This window comes from Streptopelia decaocto (genome assembly GCF_964273445.1).
Source record: "Streptopelia decaocto genome assembly, chromosome: 3".
In the NCBI taxonomy this organism is placed as follows: Eukaryota; Metazoa; Chordata; class Aves; order Columbiformes; family Columbidae; genus Streptopelia; species Streptopelia decaocto.
In genome coordinates, this window is record NC_138656.1 from 37,461,810 (window position 1) to 37,480,017 (window position 18,208).

Below are 18,208 nucleotides of genomic sequence, written 5' to 3' on the forward strand. Positions count from 1 at the left end.
AACTGAGGCAGGACATCCGGGAAGCGTCAGATAGGCTGTGAACCCTGGAGTACCTAACCAATGGGGAACAGGGGAGGGAATTTGCACCCAGGACTAGGGGACTGTAGGCAGGGGCTTGAGCCTTGTTCAGGGTGCCTACCTTAGGTAGAACACCTGGTCTTGCAAGGTCATTAATAAAATATGCTTTGCTGAGAGATCCTGGCTGAGTCTATTATATTGGCAAGATAATAGTTTCTTACAAGCAATGTGTGGACTTTTGCGAAAGAAAAGAAAAATGGCACTGGTTTAAATTAACTCTTTGTTTCCTCAGGTATGAAAAATTTCAAACAGCCACATTAGTATCAGATATAAGGATGCTGAATCTGCTGTAAAACTACCACCATCAGACTTCATATCTGTATGCTGGCCAGCAGATCCACCAGCTTTTCTAGGAAGTCTTTGGAATCTGGGTCAAGAATCAACAAATTGCTCCATTTCTCTAATATTATCCTTGCAGACACTTTGGATATTTGTGAAGTTGTAGTTTCCAGGATGTGGCTTTCCAGTACAAGGCTGAAGAGCAGCAAGATGATTACTCCTCTTTTCCTTCTTTCTTTTCTCTTCTTTTCTTTTTTTCTTTTCTTTTTTCTTTCTTTTCTTTCCTCCTTTCTCTCACTTTTTCTTTTTATTTCTTTCTTCCATGTGTTTTTTTTCTTCCAATTTGTTTCAGCGTTAAGTCTGAACTTTAAGAAGGATGTAAAAATTGCAGACTTTAAATGGAATATCTGTTATGCAGAATAGTCAGATGTTTTCCACAACACCTCAGGGTAAGGATGGTGATGTCAAATGATCTGAAGAGGGCCTTGTGTGCTCAGAAGCCTCTGTCTTTGGTTTAATCATTTAAATTGGTCTACTGCAAAATATCACCTCACCACAAATTTTGCCTCGTTAGTATGTAATAGTATAATTAGAGAATTTAAAATGCCTGAAGACAGAATTCTCATTTTAGCAAGTTTTATCCTTTTAGGCCTAAAAAAGATCATAAGAAGAGCTTAGAAAATAATAAATTAAACCATTTTGCAATTCTGTAGGTGTCTGCGTTTCAAGACCCTTCACGAACACTCATTTGGGACTGGTCATCAGTAGGGATGGGTCAAGGCCCATTCTCAGCCGGAGCTTACAGCTGCCCCACAGAGCCCTCTCTAAGTGCCCGGAGCCTCTGTCCGTGCCCGAGCACCGGAGGTCACACGGAGCCCCAGCCCGTGTCAGAGCCGGCCCTGGAGACACCGACCGAGTTTCTCGAGGAAGCCGCAGCCTGCAGCTGTTCGCGTGGGGAAAATCACGAGCGTGGACGAGCCTGTGGCGACTCCGCGCTCACGGGGGAAGGAGGGAAGAGAGAGGGGGCGGTGGCGGCCCGGGGCTGTCACAGCCAGCCCTCCTGGCACTGCTGACGTGGTGCCAGGGACCGGGCTCATTTCGGAGGGGAGCCGAGCTGAGAGAGGCTGGCTGAGCCGCAGCAGCCAGCGCCTGCTCCTGCAGCAGCCTCCATTCATCCCTCCGTCCCTTCCGCGCTGCCCCTTCTCCGCCTCCTCCGCCGACCCTGGCTCTCCCCTTCCCATCCCCGGGCCTCGGAAAGGCGGAGGGAAGGGGGCCAAGGGAAGAGCCGCCCGGCCGTGAAGGGAGAGGAGAGGGATGGCAGGGGCACGGGGGTGCGAGGGCAGGAGGGCCGCTTCCCGCCTGCTTGGGGCACTTTGCCTCGCCGCCTGCTTTCCCCTGGTGCACGGCAGGGACACCGGAGCAGCCTGGACCCTGGAGAAGGTGGGTCACGTTTGCGTTTCTCCGGCTCTTCTCGCCTCCCCACTTGGCTGCGGGGGGAGCACCTTACCGGGAGGCGGGGAGCCGAAGCTGGGCGCTGGCACCTGCCCCCGCCCGGCGCTTTCCTCGCACATCCATCCCGGTGTGATGCTGCCTCGGGCGCGGATGCGAACCCCGGCTGCGGGTCAGGGCGGGAGCCGCGGGGCCGGTCCCGTCTGCGGGGAGCGCAGGTGAGGGCGGGTAACATGGCTTCCCTCTCGCCCCGAGCTGATGGCTGCAGAGAACAGGTCTTCTTCAAGCGTTTGAAAGGCTGGAGATGCCTTTCACACCGCCCGGGAACGGGCAGCTGGAGCTGTAAGCTTGGGCAGGGGCAGTTTGTGAATTTAAGGAGAAACCCAAACAGGACAAGAGAGATCAAAACCCCAAATTATATTCCAGGTAACATTCTATTATACTCCAATTTTCAACATGATTACAGTGATTCAGAGGACAGTGTCTTAGTTTGAGAAAACAAATAGCTCTTCCAGCAGTGATGTACATTTATCTAGGAAAAGCAAGTAGGAATGGTGTTGATAGCTACTGCAAAATTATTTTGAAAGGATATAATATTTTTAGTATGTTGTAGAGCCATACTATATTGATTTTAATTCAAAATGTTGTGTGAACTAGTGAAAAAAAACCAGTCTCAAGTTAATGTCTAACGGAACAGTATAAGCAGTAAACCCCTGTGTAACAACTCTTTGTGGCTGATTATGAAACACTAACATAGTTTCTTAATGAAGGACCAAACCATGTAGAACGTGGGAGAGAACACAACTGCAAAGTTCATTCAATTAAAGGATTCAGGAATTTCCAAGTGGAAAACATACTTTTAAGGCCCATCACCAGGTGTTTGTAGAAGAGCTGAACTCAAAGTTCAGGCAGAGCTCCCTGAATTCCACTAATCCAGGGCACTGTTCTCTTCACCGACAGATCAGAGTACAGGACAAACTGGCAAAATGAAGCTGCCTTCATATGTTTCCACTCGCTTCCCCTTAGTCATTCTCTTTCTCCTTGTTTTTATTTGCTCCTCATTGAAGTAAGCATTGATTTATTTTTTTTTTTTTTTTAAGGAGAAAAAAAAGGGAAACTTTCTAATTCTGTTCTATTAATTGTATCTTACTATATATGTATGACATCTATCTCATGTGTAGACTACATATCTGTAACATAATACATCTATAATATGCATAATGAATGTATACGTACATATATAAAAATACATTAAGCTAAATCTTTAGTCAGACTAATCAATGTACAAGTGTGTATCCCCAGTGCTGTTTTTTAGAGCCCCCTTGAGCCACAACAATACATTCTTTATCTCATTCCAGCTAGTCAGCCTGCTTGCCAGTGAGGTAAGATGTGTCACCCAACCACAGAACCAAAGCATCAGAACTCCTCTGCTCCTGCAGACACTTACCAAGAACCACTTATTCTTTCTCATTAAATTCTTGTCTCCCTTCTTCATATGTTATCCAGAGGTGCTACCACCATCACTGATGGGCTTGGTCATCTTGCAGCCAGCTGGCATTGGCTCTATCAGACATGGAGGAAGCTTCTAGCAGCTTCTCACAGAAGCCACTCCTGTAGCCCCTCCCTACCAAAACCTTGCCATGCAAACCCAATATAACTATAAGCTGTGGTGCACTCATGTTGCAGTTTCCCTCTCTTTCCTCATCTCAAAAAGAATGGGGAAGGTAGGCTACACTGAAGGACAGCAAGTCTGATCAACCGTGTAAGGCAGTTCTGATCAAAGAACAAATTTTCCAGTGGAAGACAGGAGTAGAGGGAAGTCCCTATGATAGACCCAGCAACGGATATAACAAGAGCATCTTATGATAGTGTCTAAAATAGGAATCTATGAAAACAGGAGCAGCTCAGGAAGGTCCTGAGCAGACAATTGCCAGAGACTGGGTAGGTTCAAATCAGGTGCCCAAAGGGGCATTTGAGCTGTCCTTGGAGATCCCACCTGGCATTCAGCTACCACTCCAGAACAGCACAGGGCTCATGTGCATCTTTGACATGCGTTTGCCATCCCCATAAGAATGTCTCAAGTATTCTAGGCCACCTGAAACAGCACTAAAGGCCCATGCTCAGGCAACAGAAGCCACTTGGGAGGTAGCTAACAGTACTAGCTGCTGTCACAGGAGACAAGCTGCCAGTTCCGAGGTTAACCTGTGTGTCGCAGAGCTGATGTACAACCCCAGCTGCCCCCAGAGGAGCTGCACTGTGCTGTGTAGTCACACCAACGCCACCACTGTGGGCAGAGGCCACAAGGACATCCCTGCACTCTTTCTGTGCATTTCTTCACAGTACTGTAACCTCATCATGTAGACACAGCATAAAGTTCATTCGTATAACTACTAGAAACAAAGCTTAAGATGTTTGTCTCAATGGAAACCTCATTTGTAGGTGGCATAGTTGCAGACATGACTCTATGTATGTAGAATTAAGATATTAGGAAGGAGAGAACCCAATAGTGGGTTGAGTTTTTACTGCTGGTAGGTTAAAAAATCCTTCCATGTTTTTAATTCTAGCATATTTTGCATGGAAATCAAAGATGCAGAAGCCACAGAACTTAAAAATGTCAATAATTTTTGAGATAAAAGCTTTTCTTAAGATTATATTTTGTTGTCAGTGGAACAAAATAGCACAGTATATCACATTTACTGTAATTTTGAAGAAAGCTGTGATTTAAAAGGTCTGCTAATAGTTATAGCTAGAACAACCTTCCCCTTTTTCTTCTTTCTACAGTATTCTCACCAACCAAGAATTTTACATTCTGACACTATTCAAAAAGTTGCAGCAAACACAGATGTTTCTGAAATGTGGGAAAATGATTTGCGCCCTATCCTGATAGAAAGATACCCCGGATCACCAGGAAATTACATCGTACGACAGGTAAAACAACATTTTTTGGAAACCTCTAAGAACATATATTACGTATATTCTGGTAGTGCCGTTAGTGGCTACTAAAGGGACAGACACATTCCTTTCATTCGGTGGGATGAACTCTATCATTGTTCAGGTCTAGACTGCATAGAGCCTACATGACAGAGCTTGCAGTTCAGCTGACACTATTTCCCAGGGCTGCATAGCACAATGAATAGAAAAAAAATGAAGTTAAAAAGAATGATTTTTTTAAAATTTATGTTTTAAAATTAAGAGCTCACCTCAGTTTTGGTACCCAAAGTACAACACAATGATTGTTCTGTCCTTCACACGAGCAGGCTTTTGGTCACTGGTTCAAACCCCCTGGGACCCTACACGGGGATGAAATAAATGACACCCGCCTGCCCTGTTTCTGGACAGGTGCTGTGCTGCTGCACTCCCCTGTAGAGTTGCTCCAGATGGGTATATCAACATGAAAAGGGATCCGAGGGGCCCAAACGGGCAGGCAGATGAAATGGTCAACACAGCCAAGGGCAGCGCTGGGCCAGGTACCACACCAGCTCTGCTGGCCCAAGCACAACAGTGTGTAAATGCTGCGCTCACCTATCCAGATTGCAGCCCAAGCCGCTGAAAGCTCCAGCAGGTTGTGTTTAAGCCACAGGGAGCTACCACCCGACTGGGTTGCTGCCCTTCAGGACTGCAGGCCGCGCTGGCTCTGCGTTACGTTAGCCAAGCAGGAGACTGAAACAGTGGTACAGGCAAGTTTAGTACAAGACATTCACAACATCTCGCTAGCCTGCGTTTAGCCATTTGGCAGTGACCCAACCACTTCAAGACAGCCCTAACTACATTATTTGCCATTCTGTCACTGGCAGACTGGAGAAATGTAGCTTTTCTATGCTGTGTGTGTGGGCCGGTGCACACATCTCTATAGGTTTAGCTTTGTGGTTTCTTTAGTGATACCCTGGAAGGCAGCCAAATGAAAGGGGGGAAAGTAAGAAAAATTAAAAAAAAAAACCCTGAGCCTAGGCTAGAAAACCGCAAATCATGTTCAAAATAGGATCATCCTGTTACAAGGTAACAGCATGTACTAAAGTAGACCACCAAAGGAAAAAAAAAACCGAAGAGTCCTCCTCCTCAAAGCACAGTGCAGTTTGAAATGGTTGGTTTTTCTTCCTTAAGACACAGAAAAAGTGTCAGACTCCTTTAAGGGAGAAGGCTAGTGCACACTGGGAACTCCATGCAGGGTTATATATTCCCCTTAGTCCAGAACAGATGTCCTTTGCTCTGCCTACAGATAGCGGGTAGACCATACAACGCCATAAAAACCTCCAGAAACAAAATGGAAGTTTGTTCTAGCACTAAAACTTATGGCAATATTCCCACTGACTTCACTAAGAGGAGAACATATCTTCCAAGTCTGTTTTCCTTTTTTCCCCTTAGGGGCTTTTCCTAATGTTTATTTAAAGAGAGAGGAATCTGCCTTGAAGAAGCACTCTAGGGACCCATACAAATAAGTTGCTCAACAGAGACGGCCCTCCAGTAAGAGCTAGCCAGGACTCTTTAATAACGGCTTGATAGAGTTATTCTCTTGCAGTGGGAAGATGCCTAAAATGAATGATCTATTTTTTTGATTCACTGTTTCAATTTTTATCTTTACATGAGATACACTTAAGATTTTATTTTAAAAACACTGTTCTGAAATGTTTAATTCTTCCTTTAACTTACAGGAATCAGACTGTCTCTGATAGCATTGTAAACAACTCATGTCACTTGAAAGGCAGATTTCTCATAGAAAATTAAAAAACAAAACAGAACTGCACCAACCAATCAAACACAAACCAGTGGGGTTTTTTTTATACTGCTCTGGCATCTATGTGTGGTAATTGTCAAAATACGCACACGAAGTCCTCTGCACCCAGTTCTGACACTTAATTCAAGGGCACAACTGAGTTTAGGTTTGAAGAGGTAAACATTAAATCTGTCCTGGTTATAGCTGAAAAAAAACTTGCCCGGAAACTTCAGAGATCAAGATCTTAATGTGTCGTATTAATGGGCAACCGTTCAAAGCACCCACAAAAGGCAAAAATGAAAGCAAGAGAGACAGTCAAAGGCTAAGGTAGCAAAGATGTTGCTTAGATAGAGACATTACATTTTTTTGCTGTAAAATTTATCTTCTACAAATACCATGAACTTACAGAAATAAGCTTAAGTGCCACTATTAATTAGCTAATGACAATTTGTCATTAGCTTTCTGAGCCAATATTAATCTGTTTTTTTTGTTTGTTTGGGGTTTTTTTGTTTGTTTGCTTATCTGTTGTTTTTATTTTGTTGTTTATTTTTTTATTGCAGCATATCAAGCACCGTCTTCAAAGACTACAGGCTGGTTGGGAAATTGAGGAAGATACATTTCAGGCATACACCCCGTATGGATATCAAACATTTTCAAATATTATCAGCACTCTCGACCCCTCTGCAAAACGCCACCTAGTACTTGCGTGCCACTACGACTCAAAATTCTTCGGACAGCAATGGCAGGAGAGAGTATTTGTGGGAGCAACCGATTCAGCTGTGCCTTGTGCTATGTTATTGGAGCTGGCACGTGCCCTGGATAACAAGCTTCAGTTAATCAAGGTAGTTTGGTTGGTTCGTTTTCACGTGTTTCTGCAATAGCACTAGGCCCTCAGGCACTTCCATGTTCCCTCCCATAGCCTGCGTGCCTGACTGTCCGACCGCTGTGCCTGCAGTAAAACTGCTGCTGACTGCGCACAGAGCAGAGATCTGTATCTATTACTTTAGAGTACGCGATCACATTAAAACTTCTTATGCAAAGGGTCACTACCTAAAATTTACAATTAATATATACTATATGAAAATAGCAATTTATACATGAATAACAAGTTTCATAGGCTCTTTGAGATATAATCCCGCTTTCTATCTAAAAGGCACAGAACCCTACTCAGAAGCTCCTGTTTTATCCAGTAAAATCTAAAGTTGCTAACAAAGTTTTGTTGCTTTCTCAGTCTTGTATTTTAAAAATGTCTCAGTTGCACTCTGTTTTGGAAGATGGATGAACTAATTGCTGTGCACAAGTTAACACTCATGCCCCTCCATCCCATAACAATTTCAAGCTTTTCTTCTTGTTTTCCTTTATCAATTCGAATTTATTTATGAAACGAGTGATGGCTGAGTACAGGAAAACAGTCGAGTATTCGTGTAATATTATCAGTCTGTGTTACCTATGCCATGAAAATCCACTTCAAAGTGCTGCCATTGCTAGGCGCAAAAATCTGTTGATTCTACAAAGCTCTAAAAGCTCGTAGGATTACAGATTCATGAGTGCCATCTACTGGTTCAGCATTTGTGGAAAATACTCATACACTAACAGGGCTTTCACAGGCAAAGGTCTCTCAAACGCTTTACAAAGTGTCGGCAATACACTCAGCTCAGGTATTAAGATCACTTGTCAGCAGTTGTTCCCGGAAACTGATTTGGTGCCTTCTGACATTAAAATATTTAAGAATTAGAAGATTAAGAATATGCCAATGTTTTTAATCACAAAATAAAGCACTCCTGTGATACATATTCTTTCATTTAGAATAAATTTGCCTAATGATTATTTATGGAATAACCTGCACACTGACTTAAAGACTGGAAATTTTTGCAAGAAATACATCATTTTTTGATTAAATTGTTTTCTCTTGTAAATGACAGCATTTGACAAAAAGGCAATCTAATTATTTTGCACAGGCTACCATTTGTACAGTCTGTTAACAAAATATACTTTGGGATCCATCTGCTTAATACATTAGCGATGACCTTTTTGCTCTGCTCATAGTAGCATAACAGACTTTATGTTTTCAGCCAAATCTATTTATACTTTGACCTGAAGCTGTGATTTTTATCTTGATGTTTCTCCAGTTACATCAAGTAAGTTTAAAGGGCAAAGACATCTCTCTACATTATTCAGACCTAGGAATGTGTTAAACAGTAATCATAATAATTACAAATACTACTTTCTAAAATTCAAACGGTATTAATACACAGTTTCCTCCAGAATGCAATGCAAAGCAAAATGACTGCTGTCAAAAGAGCTCTGTCCTGGGCAAAGGACAAAGCATTGCCTTGGAGAAATCCATATATTGCTGAAAGCATAATCAATATCTTCTTGCCTACATCAGTGACTTTTTTTTTTAAATAGAAGTTTTCCACTACTGTTTATATTGGATCAGCTCCAGCTAGTTGGGAGTTGTAGCCCATACAGGACATGACTGTTGCCAGTGACCCCACCTTTTTAACCACATCATGCAATTTCACTGAAATAACACTAATTCATAGAGGGGTTAAAATAGTTATGGCAACTGCCAAGAATACAGCTGCCAAAACTGTTCATATAGCAGAACCAAACTGGGTTTTGCCTTGTTGTAGATTATTAGGAAATGCTGCCAGAGCAAACAAGGCTTCAGTTTGTAAGCAGAGAGTAAAAAAGGCTCCTTCTACACTGCAAAGAAATTTCACACAGATGTCTCCTTTGTGAGCTTAAATACGTTAATCATATATATTTTCTCAGTTTTTAATGTGATATTTTTCGCTTTTGACAGGGAAGGGCATATCTACTCCTGCATTACACCATAATATGTGTTTAACAGCCGTAGGAAGGTTTACATAGGGTACCTTGAAAATATACCCCTACTGATGTCACTTATATGACCACAGTATTTGTCCTTTATTTAATGTTCTGGCCAGAATCTGCTATGTTACTTTTAACTTCCTCCAACAGACCAGCTCAACGTCGAGACCAGACCTTTCACTTCAGCTCATTTTTTTTGATGGCGAAGAAGCCTTTGTCCGGTGGTCCCCTTCCGATTCTCTCTACGGATCTCAACACTTAGCTCAAAAAATGGTATCTACTCCACATCCACCTGGATCAACAACCACAAATCAGCTTCAGGGCATAGTAAGTGGCTTTCACCTCCCTAATGAATAATAGTAAATTGTTTAAAAAAAAAAATATTTAATTAGTAGGTATTTGGCCAAATTCCCAAGAAACCATGAACCTCATTCAAGTTAAAGGAAGAAGCAGGCTTGTGGAACTTTTATGAGACTTGATAGAGACTTGAGCTTTTCAGGTGAATCTGCTTGGACCTTCTCCATACTAGCATGAGGAGGAGTCAAAGAAAAATCAAAATACACAAACTCATTAGAATATCATCTAAAAATATCCGCATTCTTCAGGAGAGATAATTCGCAGTGATGAGGAAAGAGCACAGACATGGTGTTGGTCTGTCAACCGACCTCCCCTGTCTCCACACCAAGCTACAACAAGATGCTTCCCTTTGATTCCTACCAACATTCCAGTTGTCCGCTCCCTTCTCCCTCCTCCCTCCCTCCCTGCTCACTGCTGAGAGACTTTTCTTCTGCCAGGGTATCTCGTGACTCATAAAATGTCTTTCCCTTGACAGACTTTTTCTCTGGGGAAGAAGCAATTTCCTTTTCTTTCTCCCCACCCACCAGTTTTCCCTTTAAAGGGGTATAACACACAAACTGCAAACGAAGCGATGCAGTCTGGTTCAGCTTGAGGAACAGAGAAACAGCCATTTTCCTCCTCAGGAAGACAGCAAAACGCATCAGATTGGAATCAGGTTCTGTGAATGAGTTCTGCTCAGGCAACATGGTAGAAAAGCCAGATCTTTGGCCAGAGCTATTAAAGACCTAATCATGACCTACACAGGAACCAAGAGGTCTCCTTGCTGCTACTGCTGTTGATGGTGTTGTAGTAATTTAAAGAATTCTGTATTAAAGATTCTTTCTTCTGTAGGACTTGCTTGTACTACTGGATTTAATTGGTGCACCAAACCCAGTCTTTCCCAATTATTTTCCAAACACAATTCGATGGTTTCAGAGGCTTCAAGCAATTGGTAAGGAGAGGGGTATGGGCTTTGGATGAACTTGAAAATTCAGTGTATATTTTCTGAATGTATTCAGTCCTGTACATCAGATTTTTATATTATTTTCTATTATAATATTTAATAATGTAAATGTTAAAATTGGTGCATCTTAAACCTATACAAAGATTTGAATATTTAATTAATAAAATAACTAAGGAAGATGCCCAGACACTTGGAAGCCATGAAACAGATTCTACTACTGGCTGTCACTCTGCGACTTTTGGGAACTGCTTCACTTCCCTGTTTTAGTTCTCACTTCTTTAAAGCGACAGTAATAGCACCAATCTTGAGGTCTTCTAAGTACTAAACAAATGCAGAAGACAACTACCAACTTCTTTTTCTTCTTTCACATGGAAATAGCTTCCATATGAAAGGAAAAAAAAACAATTCAAATGTGCTAAAATGCCTCATAATGTCCAAAACTTGCAATAATGGCTTTCATTGTGAATTACAGAGCAAGAGCTACACAACATGAATCTGTTGAGGAATCACCGTGTTGAAAGGCAGTATTTCCAGAGTACTGTACATCGGGGCTTGATTGAAGATGACCACATTCCATTTTTATTAAGAGGTACTGGAAACTCTTATGTTTTAAAGTATGAGTTCAGTAACAAATGCATCATTTAGTGGACGAGCAAGTGCATATGATCCTGTTTTTCAAGCTGATTTGCCCCAGCTTGAGGCTTCCAAATCCAACTTTATGCAGGGCTTAGAAAAACATACCTGAGCAAAAGCAGTGATAAAACACACCCATCATCATTTTGCACGAGCACAGCTCCAATGGCACAGAGAGAATGGAAATTTCTATCCACAGTAGTGTCCTACAAAGATAAGCAACTCTGATCTAGTGGGATAGCACCACATACCACACTCACCAGCCAGTTACTATTTCTAGGAGCAGGGAAATACTCAAGGGTCGTATCTTCAAAAGACTATAAAAATCTCTGAAGATCTGTTGTCAAAGTTACAGTAATGCTCACTATTACCTGTTTAAATTTGAAGGCACCGACTCATGCAAAAACTCCCATACTCAAATTAGACATTCTCATTGCCGGAAGAGAATGGAGATTTCACAGCTATGAGCTTGAAGGGTGGGAAAGGTGCATAGAGTAGCCAGCAGAAACAACAAAGGACATAACACACCTGAAATCCCTCCTGGAATTAGGCACATACCCAAAACTGGGATTCCCTGCAAAAGCATTTGCCTGGCAGACACCTACGCTGTGTCTTCTTACTCTGTGTTCATTCTGTTCCTTTGGGATGCAACCAGAGAGAGGGAAAGCAGTTGTGCTACTGCTGCCACCTTGGCAAACTACAGGTCAGTGATTAAAGCACTTGTCCAAGTTCAAGATGTGGCTTGCATGAATGTCCTTCTCGGTTCAAACACTCAGCAGAGCATCTTCAAAACGAAGGTGGGCCAAAGGCGGCCAGCAGATAAACCCTTCTGACTGAAGTTTTCCACGGTACAGCGCGGACTACAAGAGTCATATAGCTAAAGCAGCATTAACCAAAAGAAATGTAGCACTAGTTCAACGAAGAGGGCATCTATCTAGGAAAGGAGGGAGGTATATTCAATGCCAGCCTCTAATTTCACCATTGCTTATGCTCTGTTAACTACTGAGTACTGTAAAATGTGCACACGGCTCTGGAAGCGGGCACAAGAGCGGCAACCTCTGCACTTCTAAGCGGGTGCTGTCCTCACCGAGCTATGGTTACTGTCTCCTGCTCAATGGCTCTTCAACTCCATGAATCTTTCATTTTTCACACCCAAGCAGGGTCCAGGTGCAATGAAACCAACACAGCCATCATACGCATGTCCAGGGATATAAAAAAATCCTACATGAGAGCAGCTCATAGGGGAAAACAATGACTACACGTTTCTAACAACACAGTTAACACCTAGTGAAGAAAACAGATCCCTTAGTGGTATGCAGCTGAAAAATGAGAGGAAAAGCAGTAAAACAGGAAAGAGACTGGAGAGAAAAAAATGCTCCCCCCAAAAAGTCATCAGGAAGCAGAAAACTGGTTTAATTCCTCTTTTACTTGAATTTGCAGTATGTATAGGTGTCTTAATGTATGCAGTCATACCGATCCTTTCAAGTGGAAGTTCTTTCATCTCAGGATAGTAATAGTTCTGTTTTACAGAGTGAAAACACAGACACCCAATTTTACCATTTACAGAGCAGACTAAAAAAATGCTTCCAAAAGTGCTTAATCTTAACCCTGTCACAAGAACACAGTAATCAGTTTTCAGTTTGGGGATCCGCAGCGGTTTCTCTGCCCTTCTGTAGCTCCTAAACATGGTATCAACAATTACAATGCAAAGGATCTAAAAACCAAAAAGGATCACAGTAAAACTATGAGCTACAGATGCCTTTAGGAAAAAAAAAACCGTACAAAAGTACTTGAAAGGAAGGTGCCCATCTTAGGAAACACACAATTTAATGGCTGGGCTGCAGTGACAGGCTTCAAAAAAGAGAAGGTAAAAGTAAGCTGCAATGACACATACTTCTCAGTAAAGTAAGTTTATTGAGCAGTTACCTGACTCTGTTGCTAAATGGCGATATATCAATTGGCTTAACAGACCCTCTTCAATCTTTCTTCTCCAAATTTCACTTTCCTCCTTATAGGGGTTCCAGTCCTACATCTGATTCCATCCCCTTTTCCTGCAGTATGGCATACCTTGGAGGACACAGAAGAAAACCTTGACAAAACCACTGTCGACAATCTCAGCAAAATCCTGCAAGTGTTTGTACTGGAATATCTAAACCTGTGACAGGCAAAATGGCAACAAATCCTACTCCATTCTAAATACTGTTTGCCCACCTTCACATCTGCTATTTGATTGCATTGGAGAGCACTAAAGCAAAGCAAAAAATGATAGCTCTTGCTAGACTGATTATTGATTCAGCTGTTCCTGGCCCAATGTTCCACGTAACCAAATAAGATAGCATTAAATAAGAATTAGTCTCAGCCTGGAAAGAATTTGATCTTTCTATGTCTTACCTCTGAATAAAAACATCCAGATCTTTTCCACATTGCTATGACTGCTTTATGTTATACTAAGATCCCAGGAGGGAATGCCTCCTGACTTCAGTGTTACCTACAGTTTTTACAAGGTGTGACTAGCTTGTGTGGTGTTCAGCAATGAAAATTCAGACCACGTTATCAAAAGAAACAAAAATGACAAGAAAACTGACTTCTACTTCGAGTTGAACTAAACCACCTCATCCTGAAACGAGCTGCTAGAATTCCTGACACACTGAAGGGATTTTAATCCTCTCTGCTCCCTCTCCTCCTTCCCCTACAAGGACAGCTGCAAGGGTCCTTGTGCACGGACAGCAGGCCATTCATTCATGTGAGAACCGTTCACAATTTCACCCAAAGTAAAAAAAAAAAAAAACAACAAAATCCAACCTGCTGTTTTTAATACAGATTACATTAGAAGTAACGATAATAGGAAAGTGATCATTTAAGAAACCACAGTTTCATATAAATATATTTTTAAAGGCAAAGTTCTATCTATGAAAAGTAAAGTAAGCATGAGAGTCAGAAGCAAAAAGACAGTTTAAGCACCAAAAAGTAAGGACAAGCCGTAGCCTGTATCAGAAAAAGATACTCACCAGTTTAACAATCCTATGCTTTTACATTCTGTACTGGAATTATTCAATAAATTTAGTCTAACACTCTAGCAAAAATCTACCCTGGAATGAACTCAATACGAGAAGCCAGAAGAAAGCTATTCAAAAGCTACCTACAGAATTAGGGTTTCTACCCGTGAGATAAAGATGAGAGCATTTGAAGAAAAATATATAAAACCTAAATAAAATCAAGCTCAAGGTAAAGGATCAAATGGGGAAAAAACAAGTCAGTATTTTACTGCTCTGAAGTTCTTCCATTAGAAAGTTCTATCCTGGGCAAAGAGATGTAAGAAGGAAATAAGCTGTGGAGTTGTAGGCATGTTGAATTTAGCCTGTATTTTACCATTTTCCTAAAGCAAACATCTCTGAACCTAAGACAACATCTACACCCATATTATAAAGTTGCAATAGAAATATGTATTTACAGCAATGTAAATTTGTAAAATTTGACTATGACAGGACAGCCTGAAAATGAAATTGTCTGTGTTTTTGCTCAAGATGAAACAAAAGCAGTTTTTGTTTTCCCATCACTTTAACATTTGTGTGAAATGTCTGTATGTTGCGTGCAACTTCTGAAATAGAATACAATGAAAATTCTAAAAATTGGACAGATGTGTTTATTTTCAGATATTTCTGTACATCTGTGTAACTACATCAAAGCTATTTGAATTCTTCACTGTCATATTCTCCTCTACTTCAGCCTGTGAGGAAACATCTTGAACTACTAAACTAAATCTCCTTAAATTTGAATACTCTGAGCAGCGTAAAGGCACCTACTGCACCCTTCTAAGTGGCACCAAAAAAAAAAAAAAGTAACAAAATGGCTATATACAGAAATATTAAACATGAGTTTGTGTGGCTAATTTCATTTTTACAGGTGAACTCTCGTGATACTTCATACTTTGCAGGGTCTCTGAAAAATGCTTTATGCATTTGCAGTGTGCCACTCTGCTGCTTCGAGGAACTGAAAGTTAACTTAAACAGGCTTCATTATGAAATGTGGGATCAGACGGTTGTTAAAACTGGGAAAAGCCTACTTTTTAAAAGTCTCTATTAGAATTAGTTGAAACCATAATTTAGCCATGTAGTTTACACCAAATCTCTGGCATGACACTTTTGTCACCAACTTCTCACTGCCTGAGCATGCAGTTCTCTTGAGTTACGTTTACTCAGTTCACGGAAATGAGATACAGGTTGGTGTAATATGAAGCAATGGTTCTCAAAACATAAAGACACTTGTTTGTTTTTCCCCTTGCTCTGTTGTTTTTGTTTTGCCTTTTTTGTTTTGGTTTCTTGGTGTTTGTTTTTTACTTTTGTTGTTGTTGCCTTTTTTTGTTTGTTTTTGTACAGGAAAAGAGGGCTATCTCTTAACTGAATGTGAGCTCTGGAAAGGGTTTACTTAAAGAGAGGAGGGTCATCGTCTTAGCACTTTATATTATGTCATTAATTTAAAAAACAACTGCTGGAAAGAAAAGTTATATCGGCCCAGTAACCACATGAGTCCAAGTATCTAAGCTCCCAAAAGCACAAGAACCTAAAGCAGTCAGTAAAGCAAACATTTGGTGCAAGGTGGGTTCTCACTGCTAGTAAGGCAGAAGAGAACAAGCAGGTAGAAGAAAGTTTAGCCATTTGATAAAATACTTTAAAAACAACAACAAGAGTTAAAAGACCAGGACTGGTATCTCTTCTACTATCAGTTTCAACATCAAATATCGCTAAATATCCTGATCTGTAGGATCTGAACATGCACAGTACAGATAATCACTTCAGAGTTCAGAGATGGGCTTTATGTTGCAGTTCCTCTGTCCCTGTTGGATGGTGGCAGCAGGAGCAGAAATCAACTGAGGGACTTCAACTAATCTGGTAATACACAAATCAGCAGAATTGCTGCACAAGGTGTCTCCATTAACAGGATTTGTCACCTCTCAGTCAAGGAGGGGGAAAAAAAAAAACCAAAACAAAAAACAAACAAACAAAAAAACCCACACCAAACCCTCCCCCCAAAACAAACAAACAAAAACACAAAAATAAAAAAAAAAAAAAGAAAAATCCATCTACCGCCCCCACCAGGCTGCCACTGGCTTGTCAGAGTCCTAAAGGTGTATGTGGTTATTACCTTGGTGAAGGGAACACAGAACAGAATGAACTCAAGAGCCACTACTTAATAGGTGAAGCTGCAACCCCCTCCCCATATTACACTAGTTATTTGTATAGTACTAGGCTCTCTAGCTCCTTTTATATCAGGGCAATGCAGTTTTTCATAAGAATCTTAAGCCTAAGCAATGGTACATGCCCCTCAGATTCTCTAGAACTTGATGCATTTACCTACTAGTGAAGTGATCTGAAGAAACCACAGTTGGAACAAGTTAAGGGAGTAACACCACCAAATCCTGTGGCAGAGAGAAATGAAAAGGAGCACCAGTCCTCTTTTTCCTCCAGCTGGGGCAGCACTCCTATCACCAGGAACAAAGACTTCATATATTAGCAATTCTCATTCACCACATTTCAAATAAACATTTAGATGGTGACCACCTAACAGCAAAATACAATTATAAAAGACAAAATGCAGTAGAAGTGCTTTCTGTAGAATTATTACAAAGATGCAGTCTACATTTGTAGCAGACCTAGAAAAACAGTTCCAAAGTTTCACACATGTGCTCATTGATCTTGAAGTATCACCCGAGAGCATCACTTAAACAGTCAGTATATAAAGATAACTTTTATAAAATCTTGCATACAAATTACCACTTTTTCCTTGTCATTTAAGCATGACACTGATTTTATTTTCCTCATATAAAAGAAGACATTTTACTCTGTGCTGATTTAGCAAATATTCTTAATATATTCACAACAAAGCAGCTAAAAAGCTGTTTTAATCTCTACAAGAATCTTTATCATCTGCATATATGATATATATTGTAAACAATCACTCAAAAAAATAACTTTGTTAAAGTGAGGATATTGCACTCAGAATTCTGGGATTCTCGTTCTCCCTTCTTTTTTTTAAATCAGAGATCAGCTTCATTTTTTAATAAAATGGAGCTTTAATTTTCTACTGAAAACAAGTAGGCATGCAATCAATATAATACAATGTATTTAAAATGTCAGAAAAAGGGCAAGTGTTTGGTTATGAAACTGGAGTAAGGAACAATTCTCAAATAGGCCACATAGGAGTAGTATATTGTAAACATTCTGCTGGCTCTAAGGTGTTGCAGATGCTGCAGAGCGCGGTCTAGTTCAGCACACAAGAGGCACAGAGAATCCGTTCAAGTGTTCTGTACTTCAGCGAATTCCCATGCAGCAACGGCATGTGTAACAGACCACACATAAGGACAGAGTAATGAAAATAAAGGTGATTACTGAGCTAATACGGACCTGAATGAAACGTAGCCCATTGTTACAAGTTCATCGCAATCTTTAAATGCAAATTTTCCACATCATTCCATTTTCTAATGCAGCAAAGGAACTGTTACCCTTGCTGCAAATGAAGTACACAACTAGATTCCCTACTTGTAGCTTACATGGACTGTACACCAGTGGCAGTCTGGACACTAACCTCAGCCTAAAACATCCCAGCAAGACACCTTCATGCAGAATGTCACTTTGCTTCGTTTGCAAGAGTGCTGCCCTCCTCCATGCGTTGGAGTGAGAAACACAGGTAGTGGAGGGGGGAAATTAAAAAAAAAAAAAAAGAAGAGGAAAGCAATGTCCTTATGCAGAAAAAGAAATCCTCAGCCAGTGTGAAAAGACCACAGATCTTGAAAATTCAAATGAAGGCTGTTTTTTCTCAACTCAGACATACAAGAGAAAGATTTCTCTATCATACCCATTATCTTCAGGTAACATTAATATCTTTGGAGTCCCTGAGATACTACAGCTCCATGTAACCACCTT

The 18,208-nt window shown here is 41.0% G+C and overlaps 1 protein-coding gene across 1 annotated transcript; it reads left to right on the forward strand.

Moving 5' to 3' along the window:
* Positions 1-1,465: 1,465 nt before the first annotated feature.
* On the forward strand, positions 1,466-13,711 carry QPCT (glutaminyl-peptide cyclotransferase). The gene is made up of 7 exons (XM_082048441.1): positions 1,466-1,797; positions 4,588-4,734; positions 7,078-7,359; positions 9,506-9,682; positions 10,544-10,643; positions 11,128-11,244; positions 13,304-13,711. The coding sequence occupies exons 1-7, from the start codon at positions 1,672-1,674 to the stop codon at positions 13,447-13,449; spliced, it is 1,095 nt and encodes a 364-aa protein (XP_081904567.1). The 5' UTR covers positions 1,466-1,671; the 3' UTR covers positions 13,450-13,711.
* The last annotated feature ends 4,497 nt before the right edge of the window (positions 13,712-18,208 follow it).

Coding starts and splice junctions, on each gene's coding strand:
- QPCT (XM_082048441.1), top strand. CDS start 1,672: ATGGCAGGGGCACGGGGGTGCGAGGGCAGGAGGGCCGCTTCCCGCCTG. Junction 9,683..10,543: donor CAAATCAGCTTCAGGGCATA/GTAAGTGGCTTT, acceptor TTTCTTCTGTAG/GACTTGCTTGTACTACTGGA. Junction 10,644..11,127: donor TCAGAGGCTTCAAGCAATTG/GTAAGGAGAGGG, acceptor TGTGAATTACAG/AGCAAGAGCTACACAACATG.